Source organism: Rana temporaria, chromosome 13 (assembly GCF_905171775.1).
Source record: "Rana temporaria chromosome 13, aRanTem1.1, whole genome shotgun sequence".
In the NCBI taxonomy this organism is placed as follows: domain Eukaryota; kingdom Metazoa; phylum Chordata; class Amphibia; order Anura; family Ranidae; genus Rana; species Rana temporaria.
In genome coordinates this window covers 119,602,320-119,622,282 of record NC_053501.1, presented here as the reverse complement: position 1 = coordinate 119,622,282, position 19,963 = coordinate 119,602,320, and the positions used below count along the sequence as shown (strand labels likewise).

Here is a 19,963-nt window from a genome sequence, read left to right as displayed (position 1 = left end):
GAGCCTGTGATTGAATATTTAACCCTGTAATGGGACAAAGAAGAGTTCCTGGAGAGCGTTTGTTCTATAGAGAGAGAGAGAGGGGGCGCTCATCGACTTACAGCCCACGGCTCATCAACCAGCACAGGTGGGCTGAGGGCTGTGTAGGGTCCCGGTCCTTATCTGACACCAACACCTTCATTTTCACACCCGGTGACCCCCAGACCAAGATATGAGGGTAACAAGCACTTCCTCGCCTAGTGACCCCCCTCAGGAAGTGAGGTGAAATCCCCTCAGTGGGGACACCGACCATAAATCAAACCCTGACGGAGGTGCTAACCCCCCAAAATATAATCCATTGGTGCTTTAGGAATCCCAATAGAGATCTCAGGGGAACAGCAGGAGAAGGGAACTAAGGGCGGCAGGACGTATCTGGAGACTTCTTTCTCCATTTACTCGGATTATGGGAATCAAAAAGTGGATTGTTCAGTAAAATGGCAGGTCCAATTAAAATATCAGGTCCCCACCCCCGTCATTATTAGCAGCTTACTTAAAAAACTGTATTAGAAATAGTTAATAACTATACATATTCTTCTATAGGCTTTTGTGCTGCAGAGGGTGACATCATCATCCTGGATGAGATCATGTTGTGGGCAGAACCCGGGTGAAAGGGAATTGTATTTATACATTTTTTCCATGCATTTTTTTTATGAAGTTAGTAGAAGTCAAGGTGTAGCATTGTACGATTATATATAAAACCAAACAGCAGGGGGAGCTGTTGTAGCATTTCTAAATGTTTATATATAAATAAGAACATCAGGGGCGCTGTGTAGCATTTCTAAGTGTATATATAAATTAGGACAGCAGGGGGCGATGTTGTAGCATTTCTAAGTGTATATATAAATTAGAAAAGCAGGGGGCGCTGTTGTAGCATTTCTAAACGTATATATCAATTAGAACAGAAGGGGGCGCTGTGTAGCATTTCTAAGTTTAGATATAAATTAGAACAGCAGAGGGCGCTGTTGTAGTATTTCTACGTGTATATATAAAGTAGAACAGCAGGGGGCGCTGTTGTAGCATTTCTAATTTTTTATATAAATTAGAACAGCAGGGGGTGCTGTTGTAGCATTTCTAATTTGTAATATAAATTAGAACAGCAGGGGGCACTGTTATAGCATTTCTACGTTTATATATAAATTAGAACAGCAGGAGGCGCTGTTGTAGCATTTCTATGTTTATATATATAAATTAGAACAACAGGGGGCGCTGTTATAGCATTTCTAAATGTTTATATATTAATTAGAACAGCAGGGGGCGCTGTTGTAGCATTTCTAAGTTTATATATAAATTAGAACAGCAGGGGGCGCTGTTGTAGCATTTCTAATTTGTAATATAAATTAGAACAGCAGGGGGCACTGTTGTAGCATTTCTTAGATTATATATATATAAATTAGAACAGCAGGGGGCGCTGTTGTAGCATTTCTACGTTTTTATATGAATTAGAACAGCAGGTGGCGCTGTTGTAGCATTTCTAAGTTTAGATATAAATTAGAACAGCAGGGGGCGCTGTTGTGGCATTTCTATGTTTATATATATAAATTAGAACAGCAGGGGGCGCTGTTATAGCATTTCTATGTTTATATATATAAATTAGAACAGCAGGGGGTGCTGTTGTTCCTTTTTATGGTTCTCCTTTCCGATTGGCTACTTCCATATGAAGTCAGAGAAATCGACCAATAAAATAATTTTACACTTTTTTTTTTTTTGCTCAAAAATTGCAGATGAGATGAAGTCTTTTTTACTTTTATTGAAGAATCGCACAATCGCTGAATTCAGTAACTATTGCCCCGCCCCCTGCGCTCAGGAGGGCGCTACTCCTTCATGTTGTCCCTTATGAACGAGGCCAAAGAAGACGAGAAAGACATGAATTCCTCGAAGGTCACCCTTTTGTCGTTGTTGGCGTCCATCTTCCCGATGATTTCCTTCACGATCTCATCCTTCTTGGCGACCGTCTGAAAAACGGAATTAAGAAAACATTTTCAGTTTATTTTTTTATAGGTGAGATTTCCTGCAGTAGTTTGTGTCTCTGCCCCTCCCACAATGGGGAGATTTCCCTGCAGTAGTTTGTGTCTCTGCCCCTCCCACAATGGGGAGATTTCCTGCAGTAGTTTGTGTCTCTGCCCCTCCCACAATGGGGAGATTTCCTGCAGTAGTTTGTGTCTCTGCCCCTCCCACAATGAGGAGATTTCCCTGCAGTAGTTTGTGTCTCTGCCCCTCCCACAATGGGGAGGTTTCCTGCAGTAGTTTGTGTCTCTGCCCCTCCCACAATGGTGAGATTTCCCTGCAGTAGTTTGTGTCTCTGCCCCTCCCACAATGGTGAGATTTCCTGCAGTAGTTTGTGTCTCTGCCCCTCCCACAATGGGGAGATTTCCTGCAGTAGTTTGTGTCTCTGCCCCTCCCACAATGGGGAGGTTTCCTGCAGTAGTTTGTGTCTCTGCCCCTCCCACAATGGTGAGATTTCCCTGCAGTAGTTTGTGTCTCTGCCCCTCCCACAATGGTGAGATTTCCTGCAGTAGTTTGTGTCTCTGCCCCTCCCACAATGATGAGATTTCCTGCAGTAGTTTGTGTCTCTGCCCCTCCCACAATGGTGAGATTTCCTGCAGTAGTTTGTGTCTCTGCCCCTCCTACAATGGGGAGATTTCCTGCAGTAGTTTGTGTCTCTGCCCCTCCCACAATGAGGAGATTTCCTGCAGTAGTTTGTGTCTCTGCCCCTCCTACAATGGGGAGATTTCCTGCAGTAGTTTGTGTCTCTGCCCCTCCCACAATGAGGAGATTTCCTGCAGTAGTTTGTGTCTCTGCCCCTCCCACAATGGGGAGATTTCCCTGCAGTAGTTTGTGTCTCTGCCCCTCCCACAATGGGGAGGTTTCCTGCAGTAGTTTGTGTCTCTGCCCCTCCCACAATGGGGAGATTTCCTGCAGTAGTTGTGTCTCTGCCCCTCCCACAATGATGAGATTTCCTGCAGTAGTTTGTGTCTCTGCCCCTCCCACAATGGGGAGGTTTCCTGCAGTAGCTTGTGTCTCTGCCCCTCCCACAATGAGGAGATTTCCTGCAGTAGTTTGTGTCTCTGCCCCTCCCACACTGGGGAGATTTCCCTGCAGTAGTTTGTGTCTCTGCCCCTCCCACAATGGTGAGATTTCCTGCAGTAGTTTGTGTCTCTGCCCCTCCCACAATGGGGAGATTTCCCTGCAGTAGTTTGTGTCTCTGCCCCTCCCACAATGATGAGATTTCCTGCAGTAGTTTGTGTCTCTGCCCCTCCCACAATGATGAGATTTCCTGCAGTAGTTTGTGTCTCTGCCCCTCCCACAATGGTGAGATTTCCCTGCTGTAGTTTGTGTCTCTGCCCCTCCCACAATGAGGAGATTTCCTGCAGTAGTTTGTGTCTCTGCCCCTCCCACAATGGGGAGGTTTCCTGCAGTAGTTTGTGTCTCTGCCCCTCCCACAATGGGGAGATTTCCCTGCAGTAGTTTGTGTCTCTGCCCCTCCCACAATGAGGAGATTTCCTGCAGTAGTTTGTGTCTCTGCCCCTCCCACAATGGGAAGATTTCCCTGCAGTAGTGTGTGTCTCTGCCCCTCCCACAATGGTGAGACTTCCTGCAGTAGTTTGTGTCTCTGCCCCTCCCACAATAGGGAGATTTCCTGCAGTAGTTTGTGTCTCTGCCCCTCCCACAATGGTGAGACTTCCTGCAGTAGTTTGTGTCTCTGCCCCTCCCACAATAGGGAGATTTCCTGCAGTAGTTTGTGTCTCTGCCCCTCCCACAATGGGGAGATTTCCTGCAGTAGTTTGTGTCTCTGCCCCTCCCACAATGGTGAGATTTCCTGCAGTAGTTTGTGTCTCTGCCCCTCCCACAATGAGGAGATTTCCTGCAGTAGTTTGTGTCTCTGCCCCTCCCACAATGGTGAGATTTCCTGCAGTAGTTTGTGTCTCTGCCCCTCCCACAATGGGGAGATTTCCTGCAGTAGTTTGTGTCTCTGCCCCTCCCACAATGAGGAGATTTCCTGCAGTAGTTTGTGTCTCTGCCCCTCCCACAATGAGGAGATTTCCTGCAGTAGTTTGTGTCTCTGCCCCTCCCACAATGGGGAGATTTCCTGCAGTAGTTTGTGTCTCTGCCCCTCCCACAATGGGGAGATTTCCTGCAGTAGTTAGTGTCTCTGCCCCTCCCACAATGGGGAGATTTCCTGCAGTAGTTTGTGTCTCTGCCCCTCCCACAATGGGGAGATTTCCTGCAGTAGTTTGTGTCTCTGCCCCTCCCACAATGAGGAGATTTCCTGCAGTAGTTTGTGTCTCTGCCCCTCCCACAATGGGGAGATTCCCTGCAGTAGTTTGTGTCTCTGCCCCTCCCACAATGATGAGATTTCCTGCAGTAGTTTGTGTCTCTGCCCCTCCCACAATGGGGAGATTTCCTGCAGTAGTTTGTGTCTCTGCCCCTCCCACAATGACAAGATTTCCTGCAGTAGTTTGTGTCTCTGCCCCTCCCACAATGGGGAGATTTCCTGCAGTAGTTTGTGTCTCTGCCCCTCCCACAATGAGGAGATTTCCCTGCAGTAGTTTGTGTCTCTGCCCCTCCCACAATGGTGAGATTTCCTGCAGTAGTTTGTGTCTCTGCCCCTCCCACAATGGGGAGATTCCCTGCAGTAGTTTGTGTCTCTGCCCCTCCCACAATGGGGAGATTCCCTGCAGTAGTTTGTGTCTCTGCCCCTCCCACAATGGTGAGATTTCCTGCAGTAGTTTGTGTCTCTGCCCCTCCCACAATGGTGAGATTTCCTGCAGTAGTTTGTGTCTCTGCCCCTCCCACAATGGTGAGATTTCCCCCAGTAGTTTGTGTCTCTGCCCCTCCCACAATGGGGAGATTTCCTGCAGTAGTTTGTGTCTCTGCCCCTCCTACAATGGGGAGATTTCCTGCAGTAGTTTGTGTCTCTGCCCCTCCCACAATGAGGAGATTTCCTGCAGTAGTTTGTGTCTCTGCCCCTCCTACAATGGGGAGATTTCCTGCAGTAGTTTGTGTCTCTGCCCCTCCCACAATGAGGAGATTTCCTGCAGTAGTTTGTGTCTCTGCCCCTCCCACAATGGGGAGATTTCCCTGCAGTAGTTTGTGTCTCTGCCCCTCCCACAATGGGGAGGTTTCCTGCAGTAGTTTGTGTCTCTGCCCCTCCCACAATGGGGAGATTTCCTGCAGTAGTTGTGTCTCTGCCCCTCCCACAATGATGAGATTTCCTGCAGTAGTTTGTGTCTCTGCCCCTCCCACAATGGGGAGGTTTCCTGCAGTAGCTTGTGTCTCTGCCCCTCCCACAATGAGGAGATTTCCTGCAGTAGTTTGTGTCTCTGCCCCTCCCACAATGGTGAGATTTCCTGCAGTAGTTTGTGTCTCTGCCCCTCCCACAATGGGGAGATTTCCCTGCAGTAGTTTGTGTCTCTGCCCCTCCCACAATGATGAGATTTCCTGCAGTAGTTTGTGTCTCTGCCCCTCCCACAATGATGAGATTTCCTGCAGTAGTTTGTGTCTCTGCCCCTCCCACAATGGTGAGATTTCCCTGCTGTAGTTTGTGTCTCTGCCCCTCCCACAATGAGGAGATTTCCTGCAGTAGTTTGTGTCTCTGCCCCTCCCACAATGGGGAGGTTTCCTGCAGTAGTTTGTGTCTCTGCCCCTCCCACAATGGGGAGATTTCCTGCAGTAGTTTGTGTCTCTGCCCCTCCCACAATGGTGAGATTTCCTGCAGTAGTTTGTGTCTCTGCCCCTCCCACAATGGGGAGATTTCCCTGCAGTAGTTTGTGTCTCTGCCCCTCCCACAATGGGGAGATTTCCTGCAGTAGTTTGTGTCTCTGCCCCTCCCACAATGAGGAGATTTCCTGCAGTAGTTTGTGTCTCTGCCCCTCCCACAATGGGAAGATTTCCCTGCAGTAGTGTGTGTCTCTGCCCCTCCCACAATGGTGAGACTTCCTGCAGTAGTTTGTGTCTCTGCCCCTCCCACAATAGGGAGATTTCCTGCAGTAGTTTGTGTCTCTGCCCCTCCCACAATGAGGAGATTTCCCTGCAGTAGTTTGTGTCTCTGCCCCTCCCACAATGATGAGATTTCCTGCAGTAGTTTGTGTCTCTGCCCCTCCCACAATGGGGAGATTTCCTGCAGTAGTTTGTGTCTCTGCCCCTCCCACAATGGGGAGATTTCCTGCAGTAGTTTGTGTCTCTGCCCCTCCCACAATGGTGAGATTTCCTGCAGTAGTTTGTGTCTCTGCCCCTCCCACAATGAGGAGATTTCCTGCAGTAGTTTGTGTCTCTGCCCCTCCCACAATGGTGAGATTTCCTGCAGTAGTTTGTGTCTCTGCCCCTCCCACAATGGGGAGATTTCCTGCAGTAGTTTGTGTCTCTGCCCCTCCCACAATGAGGAGATTTCCTGCAGTAGTTTGTGTCTCTGCCCCTCCCACAATGAGGAGATTTCCTGCAGTAGTTTGTGTCTCTGCCCCTCCCACAATGGGGAGATTTCCTGCAGTAGTTTGTGTCTCTGCCCCTCCCACAATGAGGAGATTTCCCTGCAGTAGTTTGTGTCTCTGCCCCTCCCACAATGATGAGATTTCCTGCAGTAGTTTGTGTCTCTGCCCCTCCCACAATGGGGAGATTTCCTGCAGTAGTTTGTGTCTCTGCCCCTCCCACAATGACAAGATTTCCTGCAGTAGTTTGTGTCTCTGCCCCTCCCACAATGGGGAGATTTCCTGCAGTAGTTTGTGTCTCTGCCCCTCCCACAATGAGGAGATTTCCCTGCAGTAGTTTGTGTCTCTGCCCCTCCCACAATGGTGAGATTTCCCCCAGTAGTTTGTGTCTCTGCCCCTCCCACAATGATGAGATTTCCTGCAGTAGTTTGTGTCTCTGCCCCTCCCACAATGGGGAGATTTCCTGCAGTAGTTTGTGTCTCTGCCCCTCCCACAATGAGGAGATTTCCTGCAGTAGTTTGTGTCTCTGCCCCTCCCACAATGAGGAGATTTCCCTGCAGTAGTTTGTGTCTCTGCCCCTCCCACAATGGTGAGATTTCCTGCAGTAGTTTGTGTCTCTGCCCCTCCCACAATGAGGAGATTTCCCTGCAGTAGTTTGTGTCTCTGCCCCTCCCACAATGAGGAGATTTCCTGCAGTAGTTTGTGTCTCTGCCCCTCCCACAATGGGGAGATTTCCTGCAGTAGTTTGTGTCTCTGCCCCTCCCACAATGGGGAGATTTCCTGCAGTAGTTTGTGTCTCTGCCCCTCCCACAATGAGGAGATTTCCTGCAGTAGTTTGTGTCTCTGCCCCTCCCACAATGGTGAGATTTCCTGCAGTAGTTTGTGTCTCTGCCCCTCCCACAATGGGGAGATTTCCTGCAGTAGTTTGTGTCTCTGCCCCTCCCACAATGGGGAGATTTCCTGCAGTAGTTTGTGTCTCCGCCCCTCCCACAATGGGGAGATTTCCTGCAGTAGTTTGTGTCTCTGCCCCTCCCACAATATTGAGATTTCCTGCAGTAGTTTGTGTCTCTGCCCCTCCCACAATGAGGAGATTTCCCTGCAGTAGTTTGTGTCTCTGCCCCTCCCACAATGGGGAGATTTCCTGCAGTAGTTTGTGTCTCTGCCCCTCCCACAATGAGGAGATTTCCTGCAGTAGTTTGTGTCTCTGCCCCTCCCACAATGAGGAGATTTCCTGCAGTAGTTTGTCTCTCTGCCCCTCCCACAATGAGGAGATTTCCCTGCAGTAGTTTGTGTCTCTGCCCCTCCCACAATGGGGAGGTTTCCTGCAGTAGTTTGTGTCTCTGCCCCTCCCACAATGATGAGATTTCCTGCAGTAGTTTGTGTCTCTGCCCCTCCCACAATGGTGAGATTTCCCTGCAGTAGTTTGTGTCTCTGCCCCTCCCACAATGGGGGGATTTCCTGCAGTAGTTTGTGTCTCTGCCCCTCCCACAATGGGGAGATTTCCTGCAGTAGTTTGTGTCTCTGCCCCTCCCACAATGATGAGATTTCCTGCAGTAGTTTGTGTCTCTGCCCCTCCCACAATGAGGAGATTTCCTGCAGTAGTTTGTGTCTCTGCCCCTCCCACAATGAGGAGATTTCCTGCAGTAGTTTGTGTCTCTGCCCCTCCCACAATGGTGAGATTCCCTGCAGTAGTTTGTGTCTCTGCCCCTCCCACAATGGGGAGATTTCCTGCAGTAGTTTGTGTCTCTGCCCCTCCCACAATGGGGAGATTTCCCTGCAGTAGTTTGTGTCTCTGCCCCTCCCACAATGGGGAGATTTCCTGCAGTAGTTTGTGTCTCTGCCCCTCCCACAATGGTGAGATTTCCCTGCAGTAGTTTGTGTCTCTGCCCCTCCCACAATGGTGAGATTTCCTGCAGTAGTTTGTGTCTCTGCCCCTCCCACAATGGGGAGATTTCCTGCAGTAGTTTGTGTCTCTGCCCCTCCCACAATGCGATTTCCTGCAGTAGTTTGTGTCTCTGCCCCTCCCACAATGAGGAGATTTCCTGCAGTAGTTTGTGTCTCTGCCCCTCCCATAATGGGGAGATTTCCTGCAGTAGTTTGTGTCTCTGCCCCTCCCACAATGGGGAGATTTCCTGCAGTAGTTTGTGTCTCTGCCCCTCCCACAATGGGAAGATTTCCTGCAGTAGTTTGTGTCTCTGCCCCTCCCACAATGAGGAGATTTCCCTGCAGTAGTTTGTGTCTCTGCCCCTCCCACAATGGGGAGATTTCCTGCAGTAGTTTGTGTCTCTGCCCCTCCCATAATGGGGAGATTTCCTGCAGTAGTTTGTGTCTCTGCCCCTCCCACAATGGGGAGATTTCCTGCAGTAGTTTGTGTCTCTGCCCCTCCCATAATGGGGAGATTTCCTGCAGTAGTTTGTGTCTCTGCCCCTCCCACAATGGGGAGATTTCCTGCAGTAGTTTGTGTCTCTGCCCCTCCCACAATGGGAAGATTTCCTGCAGTAGTTTGTGTCTCTGCCCCTCCCACAATGAGGAGATTTCCCTGCAGTAGTTTGTGTCTCTGCCCCTCCCACAATGAGGAGATTTCCTGCAGTAGTTTGTGTCTCTGCCCCTCCCACAATGGGGAGATTTCCTGCAGTAGTTTGTGTCTCTGCCCCTCCCACAATGAGGAGATTTCCCTGCAGTAGTTTGTGTCTCTGCCCCTCCCACAATGGTGAGATTTCCTGCAGTAGTTTGTGTCTCTGCCCCTCCCACAATGGAGAGATTTCCTGCAGTAGTTTGTGTCTCTGCCCCTCCCACAATGGTGAGATTTCCTGCAGTAGTTTGTGTCTCTGCTCCTCCCACAATGGTGAGATTTCCTGCAGTAGTTTGTGTCTCTGCCCCTCCCACAATGGGGAGATTTCCTGCAGTAGTTTGTGTCTCTGCCCCTCCCACAATGGTGAGATTTCCTGCAGTAGTTTGTGTGTCTGCCCCTCCCACAATGGGGAGATTTCCTGCAGTAGTTTGTGTCTCTGCTCCTCCCACAATGGTGAGATTTCCTGCAGTAGTTTGTCTCTCTGCCCCTCCCACAATGGGGAGATTTCTTGCAGTAGTTTGTCTCTCTGCCCCTCCCACAATGGGGAGATTTCCTGCAGTAGTTTGTGTCTCTGCCCCTCCCACAATGGTGAGATTTCCTGCAGTAGTTTGTGTCTCTGCCCCTCCCACAATGGGGAGATTTCCTGCAGTAGTTTGTGTCTCTGCCCCTCCCACAATGAGGAGATTTCCTGCAGTAGTTTGTGTCTCTGCCCCTCCCACAATGGGGAGATTTCCTGCAGTAGTTTGTGTCTCTGCCCCTCCCACAATGGGGGGATTTCCTGCAGTAGTTTGTGTCTCTGCCCCTCCCACAATGGAGACAAATGTAGCGATGTGATTGGCCGCCCTGTGGGGTGTCCTGACTTACGCAGAGTGTGGGGAACTCGGCGGGGGTCATGTGACTCAGCTCCTCGGTGCACAGCGTGTTTTTGTCTCCGCTGCTCTTAGAGGCGTAACTTTCAAATTTCATCACCATCAGCGCCATGATTTCCTCCACCGTCAGTTTACTTTCCTGGAGAGAGAACAGATTATAAACTCAGTGATCCCACCGAGATCCCCTAGGGAGAGCGGGATTACTGGGAGAGAGCGGGATTACTGGGAGAGAGCGGGATTACTGGGAGAGAGCGGGATTACTGAGAGAGAGTGAGATTACTGGGAGAGAGTGGGATTACTGGGAGAGCGGGATTACTGGGAGAGAGCGGGATTACTGGGAGAGAGCGGGATTACTGGGAGAGAGCGGGATTACTGGGAGAGAGTGGGATTACTGGGAGAGAGCGGGATTACTGGGAGAGCGGGATTACTGGGAGAGAGCGGGATTACTGGGAGAGAGCGGGATTACTGGGAGAGAGCGGGATTACTGGGAGAGAGTGGGATTACTGGGAGAGAGTGGGATTACTGGGAGAGAGCGGGATTACTGGGAGAGAGCGGGATTACTGGGAGAGAGTGGGATTATTGGGAGAGAGTGGGATTACTGGGAGAGCAGGATTACTGGGAGAGAGCGGGATTACTGGGAGAGCGGGATTACTGGGAGAGTGTGGGATTACTGGGAGAGAGTGGGATTACTGGGAGAGAGTGGGATTACTGGGAGAGAGTGGGATTACTGGGAGAGTGTGGGATTACTGGGAGAGCAGGATTACTGGGAGAGAGCGGGATTACTGGGAGAGAGGGGGATTACTGGGAGAGCGGGATTACTGGGAGAGTGGGATTACTGGGAGAGTGGGATTACTGGGAGAGAGCGGGATTACTGGGAGAGAGTGGGATTACTGGGAGAGAGCGGGATTACTGGGAGAGAGCGGGATTACTGGGAGAGAGTGGGATTACTGGGAGAGTGTGGGATTACTGGGAGAGCAGGATTACTGGGAGAGAGCGGGATTACTGGGAGAGCGGGATTACTGGGAGAGTGTGGGATTACTGGGAGAGAGTGGGATTACTGGGAGAGAGTGGGATTACTGGGGGAGAGCGGGATTACTGGGAGAGCGGGATTACTGGGAGAGAGTGGGATTACTGGGAGAGCGGGATTACTGGGAGAGAGTGGGATTACTGGGAGAGAGCGGGATTACTGGGAGAGAGCGGAATTACTTGGAGAGCGGGATTACTGGGAGAGAGCGGGATTACTGGGAGAGCGGGATTACTGGGAGAGAGTGGGATTACTGGGAGAGCGGGATTACTGGGAGAGAGTGGGATTACTGGGAGAGAGTGGGATTACTGGGAGAGAGCGGGATTACTGGGAGAGAGCGGAATTACTGGGAGAGCGGGATTACTGGGAGAGAGCGGGATTACTGGGAGAGCGGGATTACTGGGAGAGAGTGGGATTACTGGGAGAGCGGGATTACTGGGAGAGAGCGGGATTACTGGGAGAGCGGGATTACTGGGAGAGCGGGATTACTGGGAGAGAGAGAGATTACTGGGAGAGCGGGATTACTGGGAGAGAGCGGGATTACTGTGAGAGAGGGATTACTGGGAGAGAGCGGGATTACTGGGAGAGCGGGATTACTGGGAGAGAGCGGGATTACTGGGAGAGAGCGGGATTCCTGGGAGAGAGCGGGATTACTGGGAGAGAGCGGGATTACTGGGAGAGAGCGGAATTACTGGGAGAGCGGGATTACTGGGAGAGAGCGGGATTACTGGGAGAGCGGGATTACTGGGAGAGAGTGGGATTACTGGGAGAGCGGGATTACTGGGAGAGCGGGATTACTGGGAGAGAGCGGGATTACTGGGAGAGAGTGGGATTACTGGGAGAGCGGGATTACTGGGAGAGAGTGGGATTACTGGGAGAGAGCAGGATTACTGGGAGAGAGCGGGATTACTGGGAGAGAGCGGGATTACTGGGAGAGAGTGGGATTACTGGGAGAGAGCGGGATTACTGGGAGAGCGGGATTACTGGGAGAGCGGGATTACTGGGAGAGAGTGGGATTACTGGGAGAGAGTGGGATTACTGGGAGAGAGCGGGATTACTGGGAGAGCGGGATTACTGGGAGAGAGCGGGATTACTGGGAGAGCGGGATTACTGGGAGAGCGGGATTACTAAGAGAGCGGGATTACTGGGAGAGAGTGGGATTACTAGGAGAGCGGGATTACTGGGAGAGGGGGATTACTGGGAGAGAGTGGGATTACTGGGAGAGCGGGATTACTGGGAGAGCGGGATTACTGGGAGAGAGTGGGATTACTGGGAGAGAGCGGGATTACTGGGAGAGCGGGATTACTGGGAGAGAGCGGGATTACTGGGAGAGCAGGATTACTGGGAGAGTGGGATTACTGGGAGAGAGTGGGATTACTGGGAGAGTGGGATTACTGGGAGAGAGTGGGATTACTGGGAGAGTGGGATTACTGGGAGAGTGGGATTACTGGGAGAGAGTGGGATTACTGGGAGAGTGGGATTACTGGGAGAGAGTGGGATTACTGGGAGAGTGTGGGATTACTGGGAGAGAGTGGGATTACTGGGAGAGTGGGATTACTGGGAGAGCGGGATTACTGGGGGAGAGTGGGATTACTGGGAGAGTGGGATTACTGGGAGAGAGTGGGATTACTGGGAGAGTGGGATTACTGGGAGAGAGTGGGATTACTGGGAGAGCGGCATTACTGGGAGAGTGGGATTACTGGGAGAGCGGGATTACTGGGAGAGAGTGGGATTACTGGGAGAGTGGGATTACTGGGAGAGTGGGATTACTGGGAGAGAGTGGGATTACAGGGAGAGAGTGGGATTACTGGGAGAGTGGGATTACTGGGAGAGAGCGGGATTACTGGGAGAGCGGGATTACTGGGAGAGCGGGATTACTGGGAGAGAGCGGGATTACTGGGAGAGTGGGATTACTGGGAGAGAGTGGGATTACTGGGAGAGTGGGATTACTGGGAGAGTGGGATTACTGGGAGAAAGTGGGATTACAGGGAGAGAGTGGGATTACTGGGAGAGTGGGATTACTGGGAGAGCGGGATTACTGGGAGAGTGGGATTACTGGGAGAGAGGGATTACTGGGAGAGCGGGATTACTGGGAGAGAGGGATTACTGGGAGAGAGTGGGATTACTGGGAGAGAGTGGGATTACTGGGAGAGAGGGATTACTGGGAGAGAGTGGGATTACTGGGAGAGTGAGATTACTGGGAGAGAGCGGGATTACTGGGAGAGAGGGATTACTGGGAGAGAGCGGGATTACTGGGAGAGAGGGATTAGTGGGAGAGAGCGGGATTACTGGGAGAGAGGGATTACTGGGAGAGAGTGGGATTACTGGGAGAGAGTGGGATTACTGGGAGAGCGGGATTACTGGGAGAGAGTGGGATTACTGGGAGAGCGGGATTACTGGGAGAGAGTGGGATTACTGGGAGAGCGGGATTACTGGGAGAGAGTGGGATTACTGGGAGAGAGGGATTACTGGGAGAGAGTGGGATTACTGGGAGAGAGGGATTACTGGGAGAGAGTGGGATTACTGGGAGAGCGGGATTACTGGGAGAGAGTGGGATTACTGGGAGAGCGGGATTACTGGGAGAGAGTGGGATTACTGGGAGAGTGGGATTACTGGGAGAGAGCGGGATTACTGGGAGAGAGTGGGATTACTGGGAGAGAGCGGGATTACTGGGAGAGAGCGGGATTACTGGGAGAGCGGGATTACTGGGAGAGAGGGATTACTGGGAGAGAGTGGGATTACTGGGAGAGAGTGGGATTACTGGGAGAGAGGGATTACTGGGAGAGAGTGGGATTACTGGGAGAGTGAGATTACTGGGAAAGAGCGGGATTACTGGGAGAGAGGGATTACTGGGAGAGAGCGGGATTACTGGGAGAGAGGGATTAGTGGGAGAGAGCGGGATTACTGGGAGAGAGGGATTACTGGGAGAGAGTGGGATTACTGGGAGAGAGGGATTACTGGGAGAGAGTGGGATTACTGGGAGAGCGGGATTACTGGGAGAGAGTGGGATTACTGGGAGAGCGGGATTACTGGGAGAGAGTGGGATTACTGGGAGAGCGGGATTACTGGGAGAGAGTGGGATTACTGGGAGAGAGTGGGATTACTGGGAGAGCGGGATTACTGGGAGAGAGTGGGATTACTGGGAGAGAGTGGGATTACTGGGAGAGAGGGATTACTGGGAGAGAGTGGGATTACTGGGAGAGCGGGATTACTGGGAGAGAGTGGGATTACTGGGAGAGCGGGATTACTGGGAGAGAGTGGGATTACTGGGAGAGTGGGATTACTGGGAGAGAGCGGGATTACTGGGAGAGAGTGGGATTACTGGGAGAGAGCGGGATTACTGGGAGAGAGCGGGATTACTGGGAGAGCGGGATTACTGGGAGAGAGGGATTACTGGGAGAGAGTGGGATTACTGGGAGAGAGTGGGATTACTGGGAGAGAGGGATAACTGGGAGAGAGTGGGATTACTGGGAGAGTGAGATTACTGGGAGAGAGCGGGATTACTGGGAGAGAGGGATTACTGGGAGAGAGCGGGATTACTGGGAGAGAGGGATTAGTGGGAGAGAGCGGGATTACTGGGAGAGAGGGATTACTGGGAGAGAGTGGGATTACTGGGAGAGAGGGATTACTGGGAGAGAGTGGGATTACTGGGAGAGCGGGATTACTGGGAGAGAGTGGGATTACTGGGAGAGCGGGATTACTGGGAGAGAGTGGGATTACTGGGAGAGCGGGATTACTGGGAGAGAGTGGGATTACTGGGAGAGAGGGATTACTGGGAGAGAGTGGGATTACTGGGAGAGAGGGATTACTGGGAGAGAGTGGGATTACTGGGAGAGCGGGATTACTGGGAGAGAGTGGGATTACTGGGAGAGCGGGATTACTGGGAGAGAGTGGGATTACTGGGAGAGTGGGATTACTGGGAGAGAGCGGGATTACTGGGAGAGAGTGGGATTACTGGGAGAGAGCGGGATTACTGGGAGAGAGTGGGATTACTGGGAGAGAGTGGGATTACTGGGAGAGAGTGGGATTACTGGGAGAGCGGGATTACTGGGAGAGAGTGGGATTACTGGGAGAGCGGGATTACTGGGAGAGAGTGGGATTACTGGGAGAGCGGGATTACTGGGAGAGTGGGATTACTGGGAGAGTGGGATTACTGGGAGAGCAGGATTACTGGGAGAGTGGGATTACTGGGAGAGCGGGATTACTGGGAGAGCGGGATTACTGGGAGAGAGCGGGATTACTGGGAGAGAGTGGGATTACTGGGAGAGAGGGATTACTGGGAGAGAGTGGGATTACTGGGAGAGTGAGATTACTGGGAGAGAGCGGGATTACTGGGAGAGAGGGATTACTGGGAGAGAGCGGGATTACTGGGAGAGAGGGATTAGTGGGAGAGAGCGGGATTACTGGGAGAGAGGGATTACTGGGAGAGAGTGGGATTACTGGGAGAGAGGGATTACTGGGAGAGAGTGGGATTACTGGGAGAGCGGGATTACTGGGAGAGAGTGGGATTACTGGGAGAGCGGGATTACTGGGAGAGAGTGGGATTACTGGGAGAGCGGGATTACTGGGAGAGAGTGGGATTACTGGGAGAGAGGGATTACTGGGAGAGAGTGGGATTACTGGGAGAGAGGGATTACTGGGAGAGAGTGGGATTACTGGGAGAGCGGGATTACTGGGAGAGAGTGGGATTACTGGGAGAGCGGGATTACTGGGAGAGAGTGGGATTACTGGGAGAGTGGGATTACTGGGAGAGAGCGGGATTACTGGGAGAGAGTGGGATTACTGGGAGAGAGCGGGATTACTGGGAGAGAGTGGGATTACTGGGAGAGAGTGGGATTACTGGGAGAGAGTGGGATTACTGGGAGAGCGGGATTACTGGGAGAGAGTGGGATTACTGGGAGAGCGGGATTACTGGGAGAGAGCGGGATTACTGGGAGAGCGGGATTACTGGGAGAGAGTGGGATTACTGGGAGAGAGTGGGATTACTGGGAGAGAGTGGGATTACTGGGAGAGCGGGATTACTGGGAGAGAGCGGGATTACTGGGAGAGCGGGATTACTGGAAGAGTGGGATTACTGGGAGAGTGGGATTACTGGGAGAGCAGGATTACTGGGAGAGCGGGATTACTGGGAGAGCGGGATTACTGGGAGAGAGCGGGATTACTGGGAGAGAGTGGGATTACTGGGAGAGCGGGATTACTGGGAGAGAGCGGGATTACTGGGAGAGTGGGATTACTGGGAGAGCAGGATTACTGGGAGAGCGGGATTACTGGGAGAGCGGGATTACTGGGAGAGAGCGGGATTACTGGGAGAGAGTGGGATTACTGGGAGAGAGTGGGATTACTGGGAGAGAGTGGGATTACTGGGAGAGCGGGATTACTGGGAGAGAGTGGGATTACTGGGAGAGCGGGATTACTGGGAGAGAGTGGGATTACTGGGAGAGCGGGATTACTGGGAGAGAGCGGGATTACTGGGAGAGCGGGATTACTGGGAGAGTGGGATTACTGGGAGAGTGGGATTACTGGGAGAGCAGGATTACTGGGAGAGCGGGATTACTGGGAGAGCGGGATTACTGGGAGAGAGCGGGATTACTGGGAGAGAGTGGGATTACTGGGAGAGCGGGATTACTGGGAGAGAGCGGGATTACTGGGAGAGAGCGGGATTACTGGGAGAGAGTGGGATTACTGGGAGAGCAGGATTACTGGGAGAGCGGGATTACTGGGAGAGCGGGATTACTGGGAGAGTGGGATTACTGGGAGAGAGCGGGATTACTGGGAGAGCGGGATTACTGGGAGAGAGCGGGATTACTGGGAGAGAGCGGGATTACTGGGAGAGAGCGGGATTACTGGGAGAGTGGGATTACTGGGAGAGAGTGGGATTACTGGGAGAGCGGGATTACTGGGAGAGAGCGGGATTACTGGGAGAGAGCGGGATTACTGGGAGAGAGTGGGATTACTGGGAGAGCAGGATTACTGGGAGAGCGGGATTACTGGGAGAGCGGGATTACTGGGAGAGCAGGATTACTGGGAGAGTGGGATTACTGGGAGAGAGGGATTACTGGGAGAGCGGGATTACTGGGAGAGAGCGGGATTACTAAGGCCCCGTAAACACGAGAGGATCGATCCGCTGAAATTTATCCGTGGATTTTTCTCGGGCCGACGGATTTCCAGCAGATAAAAATTTCTTAGCATGCTTACAAATCTGTACAGACTCACCGGATCGATCCGTCCGAACCCATCCCTCGCATGCGTGGAATTCCTTATATGACAGCGTCGCGCACGTCGCCGCGATGATCATCGCGGCGACGGCGGGACACGTCATCGCGATGGGAATTCGGCGCGGATTTCGATCCGATGGTGTGTACACTCCATCGGATCAAAATGTGTCACCTGAGTCTCCGCCCTCCTCATTAGACTTGGATTCCTGTAAGCTGCGCTCACATATTATTTTGTAATATTATATATTTGTTATTATTGTTATTATTATTATTATTATTTTTATCAATATTTTTATTAATTTTGTAGTATTTTTTATTATTGTATTATTGTTGTTGTTGTTATTTTTTTTTAATATTATATAAATGTTGTTGTTTTTATTGTTTTTTGTTATTATGATTATTATCAGAATTTTTATTAGTAATATTGTATTTTTTTATTATTATTGTATTATCGTTGTTGTAGTATTGTATTATGTTATAATATTAATATCATTATTATCAATATTTTTAATATATAGTTGTTGTTTTTATTATTATCCATGTTTTTATTATTATTAATATTGTACTTTTTTTATCGTTGTTGTTATTATTATTTTATTGTTTTTTTATTTTATTTTTTTGTAATATTAATATCATTATTATTAAATTTATTTTTAATATTATCATTATTATTGTTTTTATTAATATCATTATTATCAATATATTTTTTTTTTATATATAATTGTTATTATTATTGCTATGATCATTATTATTAATTTTATTATTATCAATATTATATTTTATTAATACTGTACTTTTTTTTATTGTTGTTGTTATTATTATTTTATTATTTTTTTATTTAATTTTTTTGTAATATTAATACCATTATTATTAAATTTATTTTTAATATTATCATTATTATTGTTTTTATTATTATCATTATTATTAATATATATTTTATATATATATATATATATATATATATATATATATATATATATATATATATATATATATATATATATATATATATATATATATATATATATATATAATTGTTATTATTATTGCTATGATCATTATTATTAATTTTATTATTATCAATATTATTTTTTATTAATATTGTATTTTTTTTGTTTTATCTTTGTTATTATTCTATTGTTGTTTTATGTTGTAATATTAATATCATTATTTTCAAATTTATTTTTAATATTATCATTATTATTGTTTTTATTAATATCATTATTATCAATATATTTTTTTTATATATAATTTTTTTTTTTTTTAGCTACAATAACTATTATAAATTTTTTTATTATCAATATTATTTTTTATTAATATTGTAGTTTTTTTTGTTTTATCTTAGTTATTATTATATTGTTGTTTTATGTTGTAATATTAATATCATTATTTTCAAATGTATTTTTAATATTATCATTATTATTGTTTTTATTAATATCATTATTATCAATATATTTTTTTTATATATAATTGTTATTATTATTTCTATGATCATTATTATTAATTTTATTATTTTCAATATTATTTTTTATTAATATTGTATTTTTTGTTTTGTTTTATCTGTGTTATTATTCTATTGTTGTTTTATTATGTTGTAATATTAATATCATTATTTTCAAATTTATTTTAAATATTATCATTATTATTGTTTTTATTAATATCATTATTATCAATATATATTTTTTATATATAATTGTTATTATTTTTGCTACAATAACTATTATTAATTTTATTATTATCAATATTATTTTTTATTAATATTGTAGTTTTTTTTTATTTTTATCTGTGTTATTATTCTATTGTTGTTTTATTATGTTGTAATATTAATATCATTATTATAAATACAGCTGACCCCCATGTTGCCCACCGGTGCAGGTGACCCTTGCCTATCGAGAACGTGACCTGGAACATCCAATGACCCCACAAGAGGAAACCCAAAGGGAGTGCCCCATGCCAAGCTGGGCATGAGCGTTGGCACTGCTCCCACTCCCATATAGGTGACCCTTGCCTATCGAGAAAATAACCTGGAACATCCAATGACCCCACAAGAGGAAACCCAAAGGGAGAGCCCCATGCCAAGCTGGGCATGAGCGTTGGCACTGCTGCCACTCCCATACAGGTGACCCTTGCCTATCGAGAAAATAACCTGGAACATCCAATGACCCCACAAGAGGAAACCCATAGGGAGAGCCCCATGCCAAGCTGGCCATGAGCGTTGGCACTGCTGCCACTCCCATACAGGTGACCCTTGTCTTTCGAGAATGTAACCTGGAACATCCAATGACCCCACAAGAGGAAACCCAAAGGGAGAGCCCCATGCCAAGCTGGCCATGAGCGTTGGCACTGCTACCACCCACCCCACAGAGCAGACAGAGAGCAGCAGAGTCTCACTTACCATCATTTCAATGTTGGCAGTCTCCGGAGACAGAGGGTAGAATTCAGCCGGTATGGTATTTGTTACAATTTGATGCCCGATATATACCCAGACAGCCCAGCGCCACACCCAGGGGAGCCACCTGATGAGGGATGAGCCGAGGAATTGGGGGGTGGGGGTATCACCCGTCCTCGTCTCCTCATTGGCTCCGATCACAAACTCTCTGAAATGTTGGTAAAACTATTTTCAGGTTGGGGGGAATTTGAAGGTCTAGTTGAGGGGTTCTCCTCCATGCAGGGTTGGGGGTTCCGGGGTGGTCCAGGTGGAGAGGAGACGACTGGTTTTCAGTTGGCATCTGGCTGAGAGAGAGAGAGCCGGGAGATCTGAGCTTAGGACTGAGCCTTGGTTGGGGGGCTGCGGAAACCTCATTGGGACCCCTGAAGCCAAC

General features: G+C 48.7%; 1 protein-coding gene across 1 annotated transcript; it reads right to left on the bottom strand.

Annotated features, from left to right (window-relative positions):
- Positions 1–1,766: 1,766 nt before the first annotated feature.
- On the bottom strand, positions 1,767–19,666 carry LOC120920281 (protein S100-A2-like). The gene is made up of 3 exons (XM_040332269.1): positions 19,537–19,666; positions 9,898–10,041; positions 1,767–1,991 (listed from the first exon to the last, which is right to left on the bottom strand). The coding sequence occupies exons 1-3, from the start codon at positions 19,540–19,542 to the stop codon at positions 1,851–1,853; spliced, it is 291 nt and encodes a 96-aa protein (XP_040188203.1). The 5' UTR covers positions 19,543–19,666; the 3' UTR covers positions 1,767–1,850.
- Between the last annotated feature and the right edge of the window lie 297 nt (positions 19,667–19,963).

Bases quoted from the DNA above. Each gene is read 5' to 3' on its own strand.
- LOC120920281 (XM_040332269.1), bottom strand. The intron at 1,992-9,897 runs GTAAGTCAGGAC...TCCGTTTTTCAG, and splicing joins CCGAGTTCCCCACACTCTGC to ACGGTCGCCAAGAAGGATGA.